Below are 20,671 nucleotides of genomic sequence, written 5' to 3' on the forward strand. Positions count from 1 at the left end.
CTGTGGAGATAGCATGGCATGACATGCTCTGTGGAGATAGCATGGCATGACATGCTCTGTGGAGATAGCATGGCATGACATGCTCTGTGGAGATAGCATGGCATGACATGCTCTGTGGAGATAGCATGGCATGACATGCTCTGTGGAGATAGCATGGCATGACATGCTCTGTGGAGATAGCATGACATGACATGCTCTGTGGAGATAGCATGACATGACATGCTCTGTGGCGATAGCATGACATGAGATGCTCTGTGGAGATAGCATGACATGAGATGCTCTGTGGAGATGGCATGAGATGCTCTGTGGAGATAGCATGACATGAGATGCTCTGTGGAGATGACATGAGATGCTCTGTGGAGATGACATGAGATGCTCTGTGGAGATGACATGAGATGCTCTGTGGAGATAGCATGACATGAGATGCTCTGTGGAGATAGCATGACATGAGATGCTCTGTGGAGATAGCATGACATGAGATGCTCTGTGGAGATAGCATGACATGAGATGCTCTGTGGAGATAGCATGACATGAGATACTCTGTGGAGATAGCATGACATGAGATACTCTGTGGAGATAGCATGACATGAGATACTCTGTGGCGATAGCATGACATGAGATACTCTGTGGAGATAGCATGACATGAGATACTCTGTGGAGATAGCATGACATGAGATACTCTGTGGGGATAGCATGACATGAGATACTCTGTGGAGATAGCATGACATGAGATACTCTGTGGGGATAGCATGACATGAGATACTCTGTGGAGATAGCATGACATGAGATACTCTGTGGCGATAGCATGACATGAGATACTCTGTGGAGATAGCATGACATGAGATACTCTGTGGAGATAGCATGACATGAGATACTCTGTGGAGATAGCATGACATGAGATACTCTGTGGAGATAGCATGACATGAGATACTCTGTGGAGATAGCATGACATGAGATACTCTGTGGTGATAGCATGACATGAGATACTCTGTGGAGATAGCATGACATGAGATACTCTGTGGAGATAGCATGACATGAGATACTCTGTGGAGATAGCATGACATGACATGCTCTGTGGAGATAGCATGACATGACATGCTCTGTGGAGATAGCATGACATGAGATGCTCTGTGGAGATAGCATGACATGAGATGCTCTGTGGCGATAGCATGACATGACATGCTCTGTGGAGATAGCATGACATGACATGCTCTGTGGAGATAGCATGACATGAGATGCTCTGTGGCGATAGCATGACATGAGATGCTCTGTGGCGATAGCATGACATGAGATGCTCTGTGGAGATAGCATGACATGAGATGCTCTGTGGAGATAGCATGACATGACATGCTCTGTGGAGATAGCATGACATGACATGCTCTGTGGAGATAGCATGACATGAGATGCTCTGTGGCGATAGCATGACATGAGATGCTCTGTGGAGATAGCATGACATGAGATGCTCTGTGGAGATAGCATGACATGACATGCTCTGTGGAGATAGCATGACATGACATGCTCTGTGGAGATAGCATGACATGACATGCTCTGTGGAGATAGCATGACATGACATGCTCTGTGGAGATAGCATGACATGACATGCTCTGTGGAGATAGCATGACATGACATGCTCTGTGGAGATAGCATGACATGACATGCTCTGTGGAGATAGCATGACATGACATGCTCTGTGGAGATAGCATGACATGACATGCTCTGTGGAGATAGCATGACATGACATGCTCTGTGGAGATAGCATGACATGAGATGCTCTGTGGAGATAGCATGACATGAGATGCTCTGTGGCGATAGCATGACATGACATGCTCTGTGGAGATAGCATGACATGACATGCTCTGTGGAGATAGCATGACATGAGATGCTCTGTGGCGATAGCATGACATGAGATGCTCTGTGGCGATAGCATGACATGCTCTGTGGAGATAGCATGACATGACATGCTCTGTGGAGATAGCATGACATGACATGCTCTGTGGAGATAGCATGACATGACATGCTCTGTGGAGATAGCATGACATGAGATGCTCTGTGGCGATAGCATGACATGAGATGCTCTGTGGCGATAGCATGACATGAGATGCTCTGTGGCGATAGCATGACATGAGATGCTCTGTGGAGATAGCATGACATGAGATGCTCTGTGGAGATAGCATGACATGAGATGCTCTGTGGCGATAGCATGACATGAGATGCTCTGTGGCGATAGCATGACATGAGATGCTCTGTGGAGATAGCATGACATGAGATGCTCTGTGGCGATGACATGAGATGCTCTGTGGAGATAGCATGACATGACATGCTCTGTGGCGATGACATGAGATGCTCTGTGGAGATAGCATGACATGAGATGCTCTGTGGCGATGGCATGACATGCTCTGTGGAGATAGCATGGCATGAGATGCTCTGTGGAGATAGCATGGCATGACATGCTCTGTGGAGATAGCATGGCATGACATGCTCTGTGGAGATAGCATGGCATGACATGCTCTGTGGAGATAGCATGGCATGACATGCTCTGTGGAGATAGCATGGCATGACATGCTCTGTGGAGATAGCATGGCATGACATGCTCTGTGGAGATAGCATGGCATGACATGCTCTGTGGAGATAGCATGGCATGACATGCTCTGTGGAGATAGCATGGCATGACATGCTCTGTGGAGATAGCATGACATGAGATACTCTGTGGTGATAGCATGACATGAGATACTCTGTGGAGATAGCATGACATGAGATACTCTGTGGAGATAGCATGACATGAGATACTCTGTGGAGATAGCATGACATGACATGCTCTGTGGAGATAGCATGACATGACATGCTCTGTGGAGATAGCATGACATGAGATGCTCTGTGGAGATAGCATGACATGAGATGCTCTGTGGCGATAGCATGACATGACATGCTCTGTGGAGATAGCATGACATGACATGCTCTGTGGAGATAGCATGACATGAGATGCTCTGTGGCGATAGCATGACATGAGATGCTCTGTGGCGATAGCATGACATGAGATGCTCTGTGGAGATAGCATGACATGAGATGCTCTGTGGAGATAGCATGACATGACATGCTCTGTGGAGATAGCATGACATGACATGCTCTGTGGAGATAGCATGACATGAGATGCTCTGTGGCGATAGCATGACATGAGATGCTCTGTGGAGATAGCATGACATGAGATGCTCTGTGGAGATAGCATGACATGACATGCTCTGTGGAGATAGCATGACATGACATGCTCTGTGGAGATAGCATGACATGACATGCTCTGTGGAGATAGCATGACATGACATGCTCTGTGGAGATAGCATGACATGACATGCTCTGTGGAGATAGCATGACATGACATGCTCTGTGGAGATAGCATGACATGACATGCTCTGTGGAGATAGCATGACATGACATGCTCTGTGGAGATAGCATGACATGACATGCTCTGTGGAGATAGCATGACATGACATGCTCTGTGGAGATAGCATGACATGAGATGCTCTGTGGAGATAGCATGACATGAGATGCTCTGTGGCGATAGCATGACATGAGATGCTCTGTGGAGATAGCATGACATGACATGCTCTGTGGAGATAGCATGACATGAGATGCTCTGTGGCGATAGCATGACATGAGATGCTCTGTGGCGATAGCATGACATGCTCTGTGGAGATAGCATGACATGACATGCTCTGTGGAGATAGCATGACATGACATGCTCTGTGGAGATAGCATGACATGACATGCTCTGTGGAGATAGCATGACATGAGATGCTCTGTGGCGATAGCATGACATGAGATGCTCTGTGGCGATAGCATGACATGAGATGCTCTGTGGCGATAGCATGACATGAGATGCTCTGTGGAGATAGCATGACATGAGATGCTCTGTGGAGATAGCATGACATGAGATGCTCTGTGGCGATAGCATGACATGAGATGCTCTGTGGCGATAGCATGACATGAGATGCTCTGTGGAGATAGCATGACATGAGATGCTCTGTGGCGATGACATGAGATGCTCTGTGGAGATAGCATGACATGACATGCTCTGTGGCGATGACATGAGATGCTCTGTGGAGATAGCATGACATGAGATGCTCTGTGGCGATGGCATGACATGCTCTGTGGAGATAGCATGGCATGAGATGCTCTGTGGAGATAGCATGGCATGACATGCTCTGTGGAGATAGCATGGCATGACATGCTCTGTGGAGATAGCATGGCATGACATGCTCTGTGGAGATAGCATGGCATGACATGCTCTGTGGAGATAGCATGGCATGACATGCTCTGTGGAGATAGCATGGCATGACATGCTCTGTGGAGATAGCATGGCATGACATGCTCTGTGGAGATAGCATGGCATGACATGCTCTGTGGAGATAGCATGGCATGACATGCTCTGTGGAGATAGCATGGCATGACATGCTCTGTGGAGATAGCATGGCATGACATGCTCTGTGGAGATAGCATGGCATGACATGCTCTGTGGAGATAGCATGGCATGACATGCTCTGTGGAGATAGCATGGCATGACATGCTCTGTGGAGATAGCATGGCATGACATGCTCTGTGGAGATAGCATGACATGACATGCTCTGTGGAGATAGCATGACATGACATGCTCTGTGGCGATAGCATGACATGAGATGCTCTGTGGAGATAGCATGACATGAGATGCTCTGTGGAGATGGCATGAGATGCTCTGTGGAGATAGCATGACATGAGATGCTCTGTGGAGATGACATGAGATGCTCTGTGGAGATGACATGAGATGCTCTGTGGAGATGACATGAGATGCTCTGTGGAGATAGCATGACATGAGATGCTCTGTGGAGATAGCATGACATGAGATGCTCTGTGGAGATAGCATGACATGAGATGCTCTGTGGAGATAGCATGACATGAGATGCTCTGTGGAGATAGCATGACATGAGATACTCTGTGGAGATAGCATGACATGAGATACTCTGTGGAGATAGCATGACATGAGATACTCTGTGGCGATAGCATGACATGAGATACTCTGTGGAGATAGCATGACATGAGATACTCTGTGGAGATAGCATGACATGAGATACTCTGTGGGGATAGCATGACATGAGATACTCTGTGGAGATAGCATGACATGAGATACTCTGTGGGGATAGCATGACATGAGATACTCTGTGGAGATAGCATGACATGAGATACTCTGTGGCGATAGCATGACATGAGATACTCTGTGGAGATAGCATGACATGAGATACTCTGTGGAGATAGCATGACATGAGATACTCTGTGGAGATAGCATGACATGAGATACTCTGTGGAGATAGCATGACATGAGATACTCTGTGGAGATAGCATGACATGAGATACTCTGTGGTGATAGCATGACATGAGATACTCTGTGGAGATAGCATGACATGAGATACTCTGTGGAGATAGCATGACATGAGATACTCTGTGGAGATAGCATGACATGAGATACTCTGTGGAGATAGCATGACATGAGATACTCTGTGGAGATAGCATGACATGAGATACTCTGTGGAGATAGCATGACATGAGATACTCTGTGGAGATAGCATGACATGAGATACTCTGTGGAGATAGCATGACATGAGATACTCTGTGGAGATAGCATGACATGAGATACTCTGTGGAGATAGCATGACATGAGATACTCTGTGGAGATAGCATGACATGAGATACTCTGTGGAGATAGCATGACATGAGATACTCTGTGGAGATAGCATGACATGAGATACTCTGTGGAGATAGCATGACATGAGATACTCTGTGGAGATAGCATGACATGAGATACTCTGTGGAGATAGCATGACATGAGATACTCTGTGGAGATAGCATGACATGAGATACTCTGTGGCGATAGCATGACATGAGATACTCTGTGGCGATAGCATGACATGAGATACTCTGTGGAGATAGCATGACATGGGATACTCTGTGGAGATAGCATGACATGAGATACTCTGTGGAGATAGCATGACATGAGATACTCTGTGGAGATAGCATGACATGACATGCTCTGTGGCGATAGCATGACATGAGATGCTCTGTGGAGATAGCATGACATGAGATGCTCTGTGGAGATAGCATGACATGAGATGCTCTGTGGAGATAGCATGACATGAGATACTCTGTGGAGATAGCATGACATGAGATGCTCTGTGGAGATAGCATGACATGAGATGCTCTGTGGAGATAGCATGACATGAGATACTCTGTGGAGATAGCATGACATGAGATGCTCTGTGGAGATAGCATGACATGAGATACTCTGTGGAGATAGCATGACATGAGATACTCTGTGGAGATAGCATGACATGAGATACTCTGTGGAGATAGCATGACATGAGATACTCTGTGGAGATAGCATGACATGAGATACTCTGTGGAGATAGCATGACATGAGATACTCTGTGGAGATAGCATGACATGAGATACTCTGTGGAGATAGCATGACATGAGATACTCTGTGGAGATAGCATGACATGAGATACTCTGTGGAGATAGCATGACATGAGATACTCTGTGGAGATAGCATGACATGAGATACTCTGTGGAGATAGCATGACATGAGATACTCTGTGGAGATAGCATGATCCTGGTGGAAAAAAATACAATAAAAAAAATAAAAAAAAATCTCTGTCAATTTAATTATAATCTGGCCGCCTGCAACTCTAAATTATCTCCCTCTTGAAGCAAGACTTATAAATGATACAGTCCCAGAAACAGAATCTGAACATTGTACACATAAAGGGTTTCCTGTCCTCTGATAAAAGCCTGGGTTGGTGTGGTTAACCCCAGTCTATGTCACGGTCTTGAAGGTCTGCAGTATTAGGTTGGTTTGGTGGATGAGCCTGTTCGCGCTGACAAACACGTTTATCGCCCTGGAAACAAGCGGGACAGAGAGGGATACACATGGAAGGCAGTGTCAGTCACAGGAAACCATGGTACGCTGGGATTGATACGGTGCTTTGATCTGTGGAAATGTCAGGCTTCAGAGAATCAACCCTAAATGTGATTTCACAATGGGTCATATTAAACCACCCTGAAAACAACAACTATCATTACTGCCACACAGTCACATGTTCTACTAAGCAGTGCACCAGACCACAATAAACAAAGAATGATATTGAAGTCTGCTTACATCACACTATAAGACAATAAATCAAGTCAAAAAGATGAGACGAACGACCATTGGGTGCTTTTGAAGTGACAGGTTGACGTGAAATGTGTAACCCATCTCCACTGTGCTTTATCAGCACCATGGACAGCCCCCTAGACAGCCCCTTATCAGCCCCCTAGACAGCCCCTTATCAGCACCATGGACAGCCCCTTATCAGCACCATGGACAGCCCCTTATCAGCACCATGGACAGCCCCCTAGACAGCCCCTTATCAGCACCATGGACAGCCCCTTATCAGCACCATGGACAGCCCCTTATCAGCACCATGGACAGCCCCCTAGACAGCCCCTTATCAGCACCATGGACAGCCCCTTATCAGCACCATGGACAGCCCCCTAGACAGCCCCTTATCAGCACCATGGACAGCCCCTTATCAGCACCATGGACAGCCCCTTATCAGCACCATGGACAGCCCCTTATCAGCACCATGGACAGCCCCCTAGACAGCCCCTTATCAGCACCATGGACAGCCCCCTAGACAGCCCCCTAGACAGCCCCTTATCAGCACCATGGACAGCCCCCTAGACAGCCCCCTAGACAGCCCCCTAGACAGACCCTTATCAGCACCATGGACAGCCCCCTAGACAGCCCCCTAGACAGACCCTTATCAGCACCATGGACAGCCCCCTAGACAGTAAAGCAAAATGTCTATCTGGCAATGAATATAGGCTACTAGGTAGCAGTACAGTGCATTTCAAATGCTCTTTGCTTGATGATGAATAGAGAATCCTTTGGCTCTATGAATAGCATGCGTTCAGCTGGAATACCGGTGGAGGCCTGCGTTAGCATTGAACTCAATACAGACATGGGAACCAAAATACCCCATCTGCAGTAACCGAGGATTCCAGCCCCTCTCTTCTGTCATTGGGCTGTTGGGAGGAACTGGAGTTGGGCTGTTGGGAGGAACTGGAGTTGGGCTGTTGGGAGGAACTGGAGTTGGGCTGTTGGGAGGGACTGGAGTTGGGCTGTTGGGAGGGACTGGAGTTGGGCTGTTGGGAGGGACTGGAGTTGGGCTGTTGGGAGGGACTGGAGTTGGGCTGTTGGGAGGGACTGGAGTTGGGCTGTTGGGAGGGACTGGAGTTGGGCTGTTGGGAGGGACTGGAGTTGGGCTTTTGGGAGGACTGGAGGACTAGCGTTGGGCTGTAAACCAGTATGGGTGATATATTGTACGGGCCAGATGTAAACCAGTATGGGTGATATATTGTACGGGTCAGATGTAAACCTGTATGGGTGAATATTGTAGGGGCCAGATGTAAACCAGTATGGGTGATATATTGTACGGGTCAGATGTAAACCTGTATGGGTGATATATTGTACGGGCCAGATGTAAACCAGTATGGGTGATATATTGTAGGGGCCAGATGTAAACCTGTATGGGTGATATATTGTACGGGCCAGATGTAAACCAGTATGGGTGATATATTGTAGGGGCCAGATGTAAACCCGTATGGGTGATATATTGTAGGGGCCAGATGTAAACCAGTATGGGTGATATATTGTACGGGCCAGATGTAAACCCGTATGGGTGATATATTGTAGGGGCCAGATGTAAACCTGTATGGGTGATATATTGTACGGGCCAGATGTAAACCAGTATGGGTGATATATTGTACGGGTCAGATGTAAACCAGTATGGGTGATATATTGTACGGGTCAGATGTAAACCTGTATGGGTGATATATTGTACGGGCCAGATGTAAACCCGTATGGGTGATATATTGTAGGGGCCAGATGTAAACCTGTATGGGTGATATATTGTACGGGCCAGATGTAAACCAGTATGGGTGATATATTGTACGGGCCAGATGTAAACCCGTATGTATGGGTGATATATTGTACGGGCCAGATGTAAACCTGTATGGGTGATATATTGTACGGGTCAGATGTAAACCCGTATGTATGGGTGATATATTGTACGGGCCATGGAAGAGAACAGCAGGGTAGAAACATGGAGGATGTGATGAGGTTCTTACTTTCCATCTTTGAAGTAGGTTTTAAGTGTGTCGCTGAAGCTCTTGGAGTATTTCACAAACTCTTTCTTTTGGTGTTCCAGTGCCTGGGAAAACAGCAGAGGCGTTTTACTCTTTCAGACGATAACAGAGGAAAAAAACACAACGTCTGAAACTCTGCTGATAGCTGAGGGAGAATGAAAATAACAGATGTCTTAATTGGACTGTGTGTGTGTGTGTGTGTGTGTGTGTGTGTGTGTGTGTGTGTGTGTGTGTGTTCTCACCCGTCGGTTCTGGTACTGGTATTTTCGGAAGACAGTGTTGACCATGTCCAGGAGTTCCTTTATGGCACTGGCGATATCTCTGTGGACAAGGAGTCCAACAGCAGTCAGACATCCTGAACCATCTCAACTCTTACTCCTTCTTAGTCCAACAGCAGTCAGACATCCTGAACCATCTCAACCCTTACTGCTTCTTAGTCCAACGGCAGTCAGACATCCTGAACCATCACAACTCTTACTGCTTCTTAGTCCAACAGCAGTCAGACATCCTGAACCATCTCAACTCTTACTGCTTCTTAGTCCAACAGCAGTCAGACATCCTGAACCATCTCAACTCTTACTGCTTCTTAGTCCAACAGCAGTCAGACATCCTGAACCATCTCAACCCTTACTCCAACAGAAGTCAGACATCCTGAACCATCTCAACTCTTACTGCTTCTTAGTCCAACAGCAGTCAGACATCCTGAACCATCTCAACTCTTACTGCTTCTTAGGCCAACAGCAGTCAGACATCCTGAACCATCTCAACTCTTACTGCTTCTTAGTCCAACAGCAGTCAGACATCCTGAACCATCTCAACTCTTACTGCTTCTTAGGCCAACAGCAGTCAGACATCCTGAACCATCTCAACTCTTACTGCTTCTTAGGCCAACAGCAGTCAGACATCCTGAACCATCTCAACCCTTACTCCTTCTTAGTCCAACGGCAGTCAGACATCCTGAACCATCTCAACTCTTACTGCTTCTTATCTTAGTCCAACGGCAGTCAGACTTCCTGAACCATCTCAACTCTTACTGCTTCTTATCTTAGTCCAACGGCAGTCAGACATCCTGAACCATCTCAACCCTTACTCCTTCTTAGTCCAACGGCAGTCAGACATCCTGAACCATCTCAACCCTTACTCCTTAGTCCAACAGCAGTCAGACATCCTGAACCATCTCAACTCTTACTGCTTCTTAGTCCAACGGCAGTCAGACATCCTGAACCATCTCAACTCTTACTGCTTCTTAGTCCAACAGCAGTCAGACATCCTGAACCATCACAACTCTTACTGCTTCTTAGTCCAACAGCAGTCAGACATCCTGAACCATCACAACTCTTACTGCTTCTTAGTCCAACAGCAGTCAGACATCCTGAACCATCTCACATCTCACTCCTTTACCTTCCATCCATCCCCCACTCCCTCCTCCCTAGAACCTCGTATTCACTCTTTCCGTCCTCTTCCCCCTTCACGTTTAAATACTGCAGTTTCATAAAGCAAATGGGGGAAACGTTTTTCATCTTTGTTCCAAATATACTTTTTTCTAAATCTTCCACTGAGTAAGTTACTTAGGAGAGTGACTCAACACAAATTGAATGAGAAAACTCAAAAAGTGAGCCAAGATAGAAACAACCCATGAAAGAATAAGTGTGTGGGAGAATAATTCTGTAGGCCTGTGTGTGTGTGTACTAAGTTGAGACAGTGTTACATTGGAAAGTACAGCACGTCAAAAGTTTGGACACACCTACTCATTCAAGGGTTTTTCTTTATTTTTACTATTTTCTACATTGTAGAATAATAGTTGTCACGGCGTGGCCTTCTGGGTGGGTCCCCCCCCCGGGTGGGCCTCCCCCTTCTCTCCCTCTCATTAGAAACTCCTAAAGAGAAGGATTAAACAATAGTTCTATTTTTGAGAACGTGGGAGAGGTCCATGGACACTTAAGGGACAGTCATGTTGAGTGTGTTTCATTTGGTGATCTCAAGAAGGACAGGAAACCCTCATTACTGTGTCTCTGTGTACACTTTTCAATCATCAAATGTACATCTAGATGTTGGATAAAATGAATGAGTAAATATTAAACTATTTGTGGAAAGATGTAATGCGATGTTAGCCTTCTAAATGAGAGTATGGATTTTCATATAAAATGTTTAACTAGTCAGTGGCCACACCTCCGTGAGCCAGACATTACATCAGGCGTCATGGAATCGCCCTTTTTTTTCCCACAGAGTATAAAACCCCTTCTTACAAAATGTACATAAAGTCAGAGAACGCTGGGACGGAGTGCCCATGTCGGAATGGCTACAATTCTATAGACCATTAGACTAGAAAACATGCAGCTGACGCTATACGTGAAATGGTTAAGAACGACCACTCTATAGGCCATGGAGACCATACAGTGGGTAGTGTTGGCTACAAGGCTGGAAATGGTAAAACTCTGAGACTATCGATCACTACAGAATAAGAGCAAATCCTAGACGTAGAATTACTGGTCTGCAGCCGGAAATTACGTAAATCTAGTACGAGAATACTGACAACCGCGGAAGCATCTCTTCTACGCAACAAACATCTGTACGCCTGACGTATCCATTACAACAGACACCACCCAGAGCCGCTGAGCAAGCGACAACTACGAAAGACATGGTGACTCCTGGGGAAGTTAACCAGAGACTCTCTGATGAACTGACTCTCCAGCTGACGGACCAGATTCCAACAGAGAAGACATTGTGACTTCTGGGGAAGTTAACCAGAGACTCTCTGATGAACTGACTCTCCAGCAGATGGACCAGATTCTAACAGAGAAGACATGGTGACTTCTGGGGAAGTTACCCAGAGACTCTCTGATGAACCTGACTCTCCAGCAGACGGACCAGCGATTCCAACACAGAAGACAACAACGACATACGGGCGTAAATATATACGTTGCAATTATTTTCGAATGAGAAGCCATTCATGTGCAAAGGATTAGCATTTCAATGAATAGAATTATCAACTGTGTGTAGTGAATCCATTTTGTCTCTCCTGCTCTTTCTGTCCCCACCCCCTTTCCATTGTCTACCAAGCCGTCATACCGGTTTAGCCCACTAGGGACTTATCAATGCATTGTGTTAGTAACCAAGTCTACTGTTTGTTATGTATTTATGTGATTATTTAGTTAGTAAATAAGGAATCATGTAGTAACCAAAAAAGTTGTTAAATCAAAATATATTTTATAATTGAGACTCTTCAAAGTAGCTGCCCTTTGCCTTGACAGCTTTGCACACTCTTGACATTCTCTCAACCAGCTTCATGAGGAATGCTTTTTCCAACAGTCTTGAAGGAGTTGGCACATATGTTGAGCACTTGTTGGCTGCTTTTCCTTCACTCTGCGGTCTAACTCATACCAAACCATCTCAATTGGGTTGAGGTCAGGTGATTGTGGAGGCCAGGTTATCTGATGCAGCACTCCATCATTCTTCTTCTTGGTCAAATAGCCCTTACGCTGCCTGGAGGTGTGTTGGGCCATTGTCCTGTTGAAAAACAAATGATAGTCCCAGTAAGCGGAAACCAGATGGGATGGCGTATCGCTGCAGAATGCCTTGACACTGACAGTGTCACCAGCAAAGCATCCCCACACCATTCCACCTCCTCCTCCATGCTTCACGGTGGGAACCACACATGCAGAGATCATCCGTTCACCTACTCTGTGTCTCAGAAAGACAGTTGGAACTAAAAAATCACACATTTGGACTCATCAGACCAAAGGACAGATTTCCATCGGTCTAATGTCCATTCTCGTGTTTCTTGGCCCAAGCAAGTCTCTTCTTCTTATTGGTGTCCTTGAACTCTTTGAAGCAATTATTTGGGCTGCAATCAGTTGATGGTAACTTTAATGAACTCATCCTCTAAAAGCAGAGGTAACTCTGGGTCTTCCTGTCCTGTGGCGGTCCTCATGAGAGACAGTTAACTCTAATGAACTCATCCTCTAAAAGCAGAGGTAACTCTGGGTCTTCCTTTCCTGTGGCGGTCCTCATGAGAGACAGTTAACTCTAATGAACTCATCCTCTAAAAGCAGAGGTAACTCTGGGTCTTCCTTTCCTGTGGCGGTCCTCATGAGAGACAGTTAACTCTAATGAATGTATCCTCTAAAAGCAGAGGTAACTCTGGGTCTTCCTGTCCTGTGGCGGTCCTCATGAGAGACAGTTAACTCTAATGAACTCATCCTCTAAAAGCAGAGGTAACTCTGGGTCTTCCTGTCCTGTGGCGGTCCTCATGAGAGACAGTTAACTCTAATGAACGTATCTTCTGCAGCAGAGGTAACTCTGGGTCTTCCTGTCCTGTGGCGGTCCTCATGAGAGACAGTTAACTCTGGGTCTTCCTGTCCTGTGGTGGTCCTCATGAGAGACAGGTAACTCTAATGAACTTATCCTCTGCAGCAGAGGTAACTCTGGGTCTTCCTTTCCTGTGGCGGTCCTCATGGGAGCCAGTTTCATCACAGCAGAGGTAACTCTGGGTCTTCCTTTCCTGTGGCGGTCCACATGGGAGACAGTTTCATCACAGCAGAGGTAACTCTGGGTCTTCCTTTCCTGTGGCGGTCCACATGGGAGACAGTTTCATCACAGCAGAGGTAACTCTGGGTCTTCCTTTCCTGTGGCGGTCCTCATGAGAGACAGTTTCATCGTAGCGCCTGATGGTTTTTGCAACTGCACTTGAAGAACCGTTCAAAGTTCCACAAATTAACTTTTAACATGGCACACCTGTTAATTACAATGCATTTCAGGTGACTACCTCAGGAAGTTGGGCAGGTAGCCTAGTGGTTAGAGTGTAGAGGAGGCAGGTAGCCTAGTGGTTAGAGTGTAGAGGAGCCAGGTAACCTAGTGGTTAGAGGGTAGAGGAGGCAGGTAGTCTAGTGGTTAGAGGGTAGAGGAGGCAGGTAGCCTAGTGGTTAGAGTGTAGAGGAGGCAGGTAGTCTAGTGGTTAGAGTGTAGAGGAGGTAGGTAGCCTAGTGGTTAGAGTGTAGAGGAGGCAGGTAGCCTAGTGGTTAGAGGCAGGTAGCCTAGTGGTTAGAGTGTAGAGGAGGCAGGTGGCCTAGTGGTTAGAGTGTAGAGGAGGTAGGTAGCCTAGTGGTTAGAGTGTAGAGGAGGCAGGTAGCCTAGTGGTTAGAGTGTAGAGGAGGCAGGTAGCCTAGTGGTTAGAGTGTAGAGGAGGCAGGCAGCCTAGTGGTTAGAGTGTAGAGGAGGCAGGTAGCCTAGTGGTTAGAGTGTAGAGGTGGCAGGTAGCCTAGTGGTTAGAGCGTTGGGCCAGTAACCGAAAGGTTGCTAGATGGAATCCCCCGAGCTGACAAGGTAAAAATAGGTCATTCTGCCCCTGAACAAGGCAGTTAACCCACTGTTCCTAGGCCGTCATTGTAAATAAGAATTTGTTCTTAACTGACTTGCCTAGTTAAATAAAGGTAAAATACAAATCTGGTTGAGCGAATGCCAAGTGTGTCATCAAGGCAAAGGGTGGCTACTATGAAGAATCTAAAAAATATAAACACGCTGTGTTATTTCATAGTTTTGATGTCTTCACTATTATTCTACAATGTAGAAAATAGTCAAAAATAAATCAAATAAAAACCATTGAATGAGTAGGTGAGTCCAAACTTTTGACTGGTACTGTAAATGGAAACAAGAGAACGTGTGCTTGACAAGTGTGAATGACGCCACAGACGGTGTACTGGGAGGTCTCCGAGCTCGTGTGTGTATATGCATGTATGTGTACTGACTTGATGGTCTGTAAGAAGCGTACTCTGTCGTTGATTTCATCCGGGATCTTGCTGAGGATGTGTTTGAGTGCCCGGGCCTTGTCATTCAAGTCCTGGAACTCCTGCTCAGGCCTGTCAATCATGAACTCTACACACACACACACACACACACACACACACACACACACAGACAGCCTGAGTCACCATGGAGACAGGTCAACAAGGTGGTGGTGGAATGTAGAGAGAGCATTCCAGAGGCAGTAACAGAACAGCCCCACTCAGAGAGCCATCTGTGTGTGTGAGCAGAGTACTGTGACTGTGTGTGTGTGTGTGTGTGTGAGAGAGCAGAGTACTGTGACTGTGTGTGTGACTGTGTGTGTGTGTGTGTGAGAGAGAGCAGAGTACTGTGACTGTGTGTGTGTGTGAGAGCAGAGTACTGTGACTGTGTGTGTGACTGTGTGTGTGTGTGTGTGTGTGTGAGCAGAGTACTGTGACTGTGGGGAAAGTTAGAGAGAGGTAACGCTGTAGTGTAGCCTGGCTAAAAGCAGGAAGTACTGTGACTGTGAGGGGAAAGTTAGAGAGAGGTAACACTGTAGTGTAGCCTGGCTAAAAGCAGGAAGTACTGTGACTTTGGGGAAAGTTAGAGAGAGGTAACACTGTAGTGTAGCCTGGCTAAAAGCAGGAAGTACTGTGACTGTGAGGGGAAAGTTAGAGAGAGGTAACGCTGTAGTGTAGCCTGGCTAAAAGCAGGAAGTACAGTCTTCAGAAAGTGTCCAAACCCTTTGACATTTTCCACATTGTTGTTGTTACATATTACATTTAAAATGGACACACAATACCCCAAAATGTCAAAGTGGAGTTATGTTTTTTTTTTTTTTTTTCAACCGGCACAGCCAGAAGAGGACTGGCCACCCCACATAGCCTGGTTCCTCTCTAGGTTTCTTCCTAGGTTTTGGCCTTTCTAGGGAGTTTTTCCTAGCCACCGTGCTTCTACACCTGTATTGCTTGCAGTTTGGGGTTTTAGGCTGGGTTTCTGTACAGCACTTTGAGATATCAGCTGATGTACGAAGGGCTATATAAATACATTTGATTTGAGTGTAGAGGAGGCAGGTAACCTAGTGGTTAGAGTGTAGAGGAGGCAAGTAGCCTAGTGGTTAGAGTGTAGAGGAGGCAGGTAGTCTAGTGGTTAGAGTGTAGAGGAGGTAGGTAGCCTAGTGGTTAGAGTGTAGAGGAGGCAAGTAGCCTAGAGGTTAGAGTGTAGAGGAGGCAAGTAGCCTAGTGGTTAGAGTGTAGAGGAGGCAGGTGGCCTAGTGGTTAGAGTGTAGAGGAGGCAGGTAGCCTAGTGGTTAGAGTGTAGAGGAGGCAGGTAGCCTAGTGGTTAGAGTGTAGAGGAGGCAGGCAGCCTAGTGGTCAGAGTGTAGAGGTGGTAGGTAGCCTAGTGTTTAGAGTGTAGAGGAGGCAGGTAGCCTAGTGGTCAGAGTGTAGAGGTGGCAGGTAGCCTAGTGGTTAGAGTGTAGAGGAGGCAGGCAGCCTAGTGGTTAGAGTGTAGAGGAGGCAGGTAGCCTAGTGGTTAGAGTGTAGAGGAGGCATGCAGCCTAGTGGTTAGAGTGTAGAGGAGGCAGGTAGCCTAGTGGTTAGAGTGTAGAGGTGGTAGGTAGCCTAGTGGTTAGAGTGTTGAGGAGGCAGGTAGCCTAGTGGTTAGAGCGTTGGGCCAGTAACCAAAAGGAAGCTAGATAGAATCACCGAGCTGACAAGGTACAAATCTGATGTTCTGCCCCTGAACAAGGCAGTTAACCCACTGTTCCCCTGAACAAGGCAGTTAACCCGCTGTTCCCCTGAACAAGGCAGTTAACCCACTGTTCCCCTGAACAAGGCAGTTAACCCACTGTTCCCCTGAACAAGGCAGTTAACCCACTGTTCCCCTGAACAAGGCAGTTAACCCACTGTTCCTAGGCCGTCATTGTAAATAAGAATTTGTTCTTAACTGACTTGCCGAGTTAAATGAAAGGTTCAATCAAATACAAATGTCATGGACTCACTCTGCGTACAATACAAGTGTCATGGACTCACTCTGCGTACAATACAAATGTCATGGACTCACTCTGCCTACAATACAAGAGTTGAACATGACTTCTGAATGACTACCTCATCTCTGTAGCTCACACATACAGATACTGTACCACACATACACACTGTACCACACATACACACTGTACCACACATACACACTGTACCTCATCTCTGTAGTTCACACATACAGATACTGTACCACACATACACACTGTACCACACATACACACTGTACCTCATCTCTGTAGCTCACACATACAGATACTGTACCACACATACACACTGTACCTCATCTCTGTAGCTCACACATACAGATACTGTACCACACATACACACTGTACCTCATCTCTGTAGCTCACACATACAGATACTGTACCACACATACACACTGTACCTCATCTCTGTAGCTCACACATACAGATACTGTACCACACATACACACTGTACCTCATCTCTGTAGCTCACACATACAGATACTGTACCACACATACACACTGTACCTCATCTCTGTAGCTCACACATACAGATACTGTACCACACATACACACTGTACCTCATCTCTGTAGCTCACACACACAGATACTGTACCACACATACACACTGTACCTCATCTCTGTAGCTCACACACACAGATACTGTACCACACATACACACTGTACCTCATCTCTGTAGCTCACACATACAGATACTGTACCACACATACACACTGTACCTCATCTCTGTAGCTCACACATACAGACACTGTACCACACACACACACTGCACCTCATCTCTGTAGTTCACACATACAGATAATTGTAAGGTCCCCCAGTCAAGCAGTGGATTTCAAACAAAAGATTCAACCACAAAGACCAGGGAGGTTTTCCAATGCCTCACAAAGAAGGGAACCTATTGGTAGATGGGTAAATAAAATAAAAAAATATCCCTTTGAGCATGGTGAAGTTATTAATTACACTTTGGATGGTGTATCAATACACCCAATCACTTACAAAGATACAGGCGTCCTTCCTAACTCAGTTGCCGGAGAGGAAGGAAACCGCTCAGGGATTTCACCATGAAGCCAACGGTGACCTTAAAATAGTTCCGAGTTTAATGGCTGTGATAGGAGAAAACTGAGGAGGGATCAACAACATACAGGTAGCAGTTACTCCACAATACTAACCTAATTGAAAAACAGGGAAGCCTGTACAGAAGACAAATATTCCAAAACATGCATCCTGTTCGCAACAACGCACTACGTAAAACTGCCCTGAAAACAACGTGTTATGTTTGTGGCAAATCCAACAACACATCACTGAGCACCCTGCTTCATATTTCCAAACATGGTGGTGGCATCATCATGTTATGGGTATGATTGTTATCGGCAAGGACTAGGGTGTTTTTTAGGATAAAAATACAATGGAACAGAGCTAAGTACTGGCAAAAATCCTAGAGGAAAACCTAGTTTAGTCTGCTTTGCAACAGACACTGGAAGACAAATTCACCTTTCAGCAAGACAACAACCTAAAACACAAGGCCAAATACACACTAGAGTTGCTTACCATGACGACCTTGAATGTTCCCGAAGTGGCCTTGTTACAGTTTTGACTTAAATCTACTTGAAAATCTATGGCAAGACTGTCCGGCAATGATCAACTTCACAGAGCTAGAAACATTTAAAAGAAATATCCAGGTGTGGAAAGCTCTTACAGACTTACCCAGAAACCCTCACAGCTCTTACAGACTTACCCAGAAACCCTCACAGCTCTTACAGACTTACCCAGAAACCCTCACAGCTCTTACAGACTTATCCAGAAACCCTCACAGCTCTTACCCAGAAACCCTCACAGCTCTTACAGACTTACCCAGAAAGACTCACAGCTCTTACAGACTTACCCAGAAAGACTCACAGCTCTTACAGACTTACCCAGAAAGACTCACAGCTACAATGGCTGCCAAAGGTGATTCTAACATGTATTGATTCGGGGGTGTGAATACTTATGTAAATTAGATATGGCTGTAATAAATTTGAAATGAATATGCTAAAATATGTTTTCCCTTTGTCATTGTGGGATATTGTGTGTGGATGGGTGAGAAAACCCCCCCACATTTAATCCATTTTGAATTCAGGCTGTAACAACAAAATATGGAATAAGTCAGGGGGTACGAATACTTTCTGAAGGCCCTGAATATTTAGTATTCAAACAGGAGCGAGGGCGCTCTCATCACTGTGTGTGTGTAACTATAGCTGAGCTTTTCAAGCTGTGCACAAGAATTCATTACTACCATCAATCAGGCCATGCAGGAGAGGAAATTCTATCCTGGTGGGAGGAAATGTCTCACAGGAGGAGAGGCTGTTAAATTTGTGGAGAAACAGTGCCTCCATGAGGAGACAGACAGTACTGTACACAGAGGCATAATGCCTAACGTCTTCTTGGATGAGGTTAGTCACTGCAGAACAGACAGACACATAAGAGGACAGAGACAAACGCAGAAAGAGAGAGAGACCTTCCACGTCGCCTGCAGCCATGCGTAGTAGTGACTCGATGAAGTTGACCTCCACGCCTTTCTTCTCCAGGATCTTCATGATGATGTCCTGGGTCAGCCCTGGGTTCTCCTTCTCAGCCTGACAACCACAGAGTACACAGCATCAGGCTCTGCTAATCAACCAGAGTACACATCACCAGGCTCTGCTAATCAACCACAGAGTACACAGCATCAGGCTCTGCTAATCAACCACAGAGTACACATCATCAGGCTCTGCTAATCAACCACAGAGTACACAGCATCAGGCTCTGCTAATCAACCACAGAGACACATCACCAGGCTCTGCTAATCAACCACAGAGTACACAGCATCAGGCTCTGCTAATCAACCACAGAGTACACAGCATCAGGCTCTGCTAATCAACCACAGAGTACACAGCATCAGGCTCTGCTAATCAACCACAGAGACACATCATCAGGCTCTGCTAATCAACCACAGAGACACATCACCAGGCTCTGCTAATCAACCAGAGTACACAGCATCAGGCTCTGCTAATCAACCGCAGAACACACATCACCAGGCTCTGCTAATCAACCACAGAACACACATCACCAGGCTCTGCTAATCAACCACAGAACACACAGCATCAGGCTCTGCTAATCAACCACAGAACACACAGCATCAGGCTCTGCTAATCAACCGCAGAACACACAGCATCAGGCTCTGCTAATCAACCACAGAACACACATCACCAGGCTCTGCTAATCAACCACAGAGACACAGCATCAGGCTCTGCTAATCAACCACAGAACACACATCACCAGGCTCTGCTAATCAACCACAGAACACACATCACCAGGCTCTGCTAATCAACCACAGAGACACAGCATCAGGCTCTGCTAATCAACCACAGAACACACATCACCAGGCTCTGCTAATCAACCACAAAACACACATCACCAGGCTCTGCTAATCAACCACAGAGACACATCACCAGGCTCTGCTAATCAACCACAGAGTACACAGCATCAGGCTCTGCTAATCAACCACAGAGTACACATCACCAGGCTCTGCTAATCAACCACAGAGACACATCACCAGGCTCTGCTAATCAACCACAGAGACACATCATCAGGCTCTGCTAATCAACCACAGAACACACAGCATCAGGCTCTGCTAATCAACCACAAAACACACAGCATCAG

General features: G+C 46.2%; 1 protein-coding gene across 1 annotated transcript in view; it reads right to left on the bottom strand.

Moving 5' to 3' along the window:
* Nucleotides 1-6,562: 6,562 nt before the first annotated feature.
* Nucleotides 6,563-20,671, bottom strand: part of LOC118944009 (programmed cell death protein 10-like) — a 34,516-nt gene continuing 20,407 nt past the window's right edge. Inside the window, exons 4-8 of the mRNA XM_036961134.1 lie at nucleotides 19,488-19,605; nucleotides 14,952-15,078; nucleotides 9,450-9,528; nucleotides 9,190-9,272; nucleotides 6,563-6,917 (exon numbers count right to left, since the gene is read on the bottom strand). Coding sequence (XP_036817029.1) covers nucleotides 6,836-6,917; nucleotides 9,190-9,272; nucleotides 9,450-9,528; nucleotides 14,952-15,078; nucleotides 19,488-19,605 — 489 coding nt within the window. The 3' untranslated portion in view covers nucleotides 6,563-6,835. The remainder of the gene's footprint in view (nucleotides 6,918-9,189; nucleotides 9,273-9,449; nucleotides 9,529-14,951; nucleotides 15,079-19,487; nucleotides 19,606-20,671) is intronic.

The sequence above is a fragment of the Oncorhynchus mykiss genome, chromosome 24 (assembly GCF_013265735.2).
Source record: "Oncorhynchus mykiss isolate Arlee chromosome 24, USDA_OmykA_1.1, whole genome shotgun sequence".
NCBI lineage: Eukaryota > Metazoa > Chordata > Actinopteri > Salmoniformes > Salmonidae > Oncorhynchus > Oncorhynchus mykiss.